General features: G+C 57.5%; 1 protein-coding gene across 1 annotated transcript; it reads left to right on the top strand.

Annotated features, from left to right (window-relative positions):
- Nucleotides 1-879: 879 nt before the first annotated feature.
- Nucleotides 880-2,181, top strand: ETH_00037345 (uncharacterized protein; the record flags this gene model as incomplete). Its single annotated transcript, XM_013380041.1, has 3 exons — nucleotides 880-954; nucleotides 1,227-1,817; nucleotides 1,975-2,181. The coding sequence occupies 3 exons, from the start codon at nucleotides 880-882 to the stop codon at nucleotides 2,179-2,181; spliced, it is 873 nt and encodes a 290-aa protein (XP_013235495.1).
- Between the last annotated feature and the right edge of the window lie 469 nt (nucleotides 2,182-2,650).

Genomic DNA, 2,650 nt, shown 5'->3' with positions numbered 1-2,650 from the left:
AAACAAAACTAGCCAAAGATGAAGACTTCAGTTATGTCCGCTGCGTCGAAAACATTCTTTCGGCAGACACAAAAGCAGCCAGGGCCATTTGCTTCAGCCTCAAACAGGTGCGTCGCCCACAGCTAGCTAGCTGGCTGGCTAGCTGGCTAGCTAGCTGGCTAGCTAGCTGGCTGGCTAGCTAGCTAACTAGCTAGCTGGCTAACCGGTATAGCCAGATAGCTAGCTAGCTAGCTAGCTAGCTAGCTGGCTATTTGACTGGCTGGCCAGCTGGCTAGCTAGTTGGCTAGTTAACTGACTAGCTAGCCAGCTAGCCAGCCAGCTAGCCAACTAGCTAGCGCGCCTATGACCGGCTGACCAGCTAGCTAGCGAGCTAGCTAGCTAGCCAACTAGCTGGCCAGCTAGCTAGCCAGCTAGCCAGCAAGCCAGCTAGCGTGCCCATGACCGGCTAGCTAGCTAGCTAGCCGGCTAGCTGCTGAGCTAGCTGGGGCTGTGCTGTGTGCTGCTTGCTGCTGCTGCTGCTGCAGCTAGCTGACTGCTTCCCGTGCTGCTGCTGCAGAATTTACGAAGCCCTCAAGCGAGCGGCACCAGCAGCAAAACAAACCCCCGATGTGCATGCAGCATTTGCCAAGTGTCTTCTTTGGCTAGCCCACAACATCCAATCTGTAAACCCTAAACCCTAAACCCTAAGCCCTAAGCCCTAAACCCTAGGGTTTGCAGCGCAGGGGTCCTTGAAAGCCTCGGCTTCGGGCTGCGGTCACTTGGGAGCGAGGGAAAGCAGCAGCGCCTAAACCCTAAACCCTAGACCCTAAGCCCTAATGCGAGGGTTTAGGGTTTGTGCTGCAGCTGCGGGGACCCCTGTGGCGTTTGCTGCTCTCAAGAATGGCAGCAATTGACTCCGAGATAAAACAAAAGGACCCAAACTCTGTCGACGCGGAGCAGCTCAGCGCCTGGAAGGTAGGGTTTAGGGTTTAGGGTTTAGGGTTTGGGGTTTGGAGTTAGTGGTTTAGTGTCTGGGGGTGAACTAAGGCATAGAATGAGGAGTTGGGACCTCAGGGTTTAGGGTTTACTAGGGTCTGGAGTTCAGGGTTTAAGGTTGGGGGTTTAGGGTTTACGGCGCAGGGATTAGGGTTTGGGGTTTAGGGTTTAGGACTCAGGGTCTAGGGTTTAGGGTTCTGGGCCTAGGATTTCGGACATAGGGTTTAGGGTTTAGGGTTTGTGCGTTTCAGCGGGAGCAGCTGGCTGAGCTATCTCTGCAGCTGCAGCAAGGCTGCGTGGGTTTGGAAGCAGTGCAGCAGCTGCTGCAGCAGCAGCAGCAGCTGCTGCAGGAGCTTTACTGTCGAGTCCGCAGCGAAGAAGACATAGACGCAATGGCGAGGGTTTTGGACAGTTTGATGCTGCAGGTCTTTTCTTTTTTGAAGGCCCGCTTAGCAGCAGCAGCGCGGCCTCGCGCTGCTGCTGCTGCTGCTGCTGCTGCTGGCAGCAGCAGCAGCGCAGCAGCAGCAGCAGCAGCAGCAGTGCAGCGCACGCAGCCCAGCAGCAACCCAGACTATTCGCCCTGCGCAGATGACTCGCCGCCGCTGTCGCCGGCGGGGGATTCCCCAGCAGCAGCAGCAGCAACAGCAGCAGCAGCAGCAGCAGGAGACCCTCTAATTGCAGATTTGTTCGAAGCATTTCTCAGAGTTGTGCTGCCAGTTCCCAGCTGTCGATACACCCAATTTGCTGTTTTCTTTGCTGCTTCTTTTGACCCCCAGGCGCAGCAGCTGCTGCTGCAGCAGCTTTTTCTGCTGCTGGCCAACAGACAAAGAAGCATCCGCCTCGTAAACCCTAAACCCTAAACCCTAAACCCTAAACCCTAAGGACAAACACACCCGTACTTGCACACTGCGGACAAGCTGCGCAAACGCCGGCAGCAACCTCGCTGCTGCTGAGCTGTGTCTGCTTCTGCTGCTGCTGTTGTTGCTGCTGCTGCTGCAGCGCCGTGCGGCGTGCTGTTACATTGCTTCCTACTTGTGCCGCGCAAGGAACCTCCCGCCCAGCGTTGCTGCTGCCGCACTGCAGCAGCTGCTGCTGCTGCTGCACCGAGGCTTCCTGCGCACGGGCGCCAGCCACCTGCAGCAGCAGCAGCAGCAGCGCATGGCTTTGCTGCAGGGCTCCTTCTCAGGAGAATTCGGTAAACCCTAAACTCTAAACCCTAAACCCTAGTCTACACTTCGGAACTCCCGAGCTCTACAAGGCCCGCAAGTCCCTCTTCTTCACCCAGAGCTCCTTATTGCCCCTGCTTCCCCGCTGCTGCTGCTGCTGCTGCTGCTACCGCTGCTGGTGCTGCTGCTGCTGCTGCTGCTGCTGTGCAGATAGCCCTGACTCGCCTTTGGCGCTGCTGCGGACTGTGGTGGAGTGTCTTTGCTACGGCTTGTGCTTCTGGCTGGACGAGCTGCTGCTGCAGTGCAAGTTGGGGTTTTTGCTGCTGCCTCCGTTTGACCTTGCTGCCGTGCTGCTGCTGCTGCAGCCGCTGCAGCAGCTGAAGCGCGGCATCGTCAGGCAGTTTGTTGCTGCCTGCAGAAGGGTAGGGCTCTTCGGCTCCCTAGAGGCCTACTTTGCTGCAGTGCTGCTGCACCACAGGAAGCAGCAGCAGCAGCAGCGGCAGGAGCAG

The sequence above is a fragment of the Eimeria tenella genome, genomic scaffold (assembly GCF_000499545.2).
Source record: "Eimeria tenella Houghton genomic scaffold, Eth_scaff4350, whole genome shotgun sequence".
In the NCBI taxonomy this organism is placed as follows: Eukaryota; Apicomplexa; class Conoidasida; order Eucoccidiorida; family Eimeriidae; genus Eimeria; species Eimeria tenella.
Note: the sequence above shows the minus strand (reverse complement) of the source record. Positions and strands in the feature narration are given on the sequence as shown.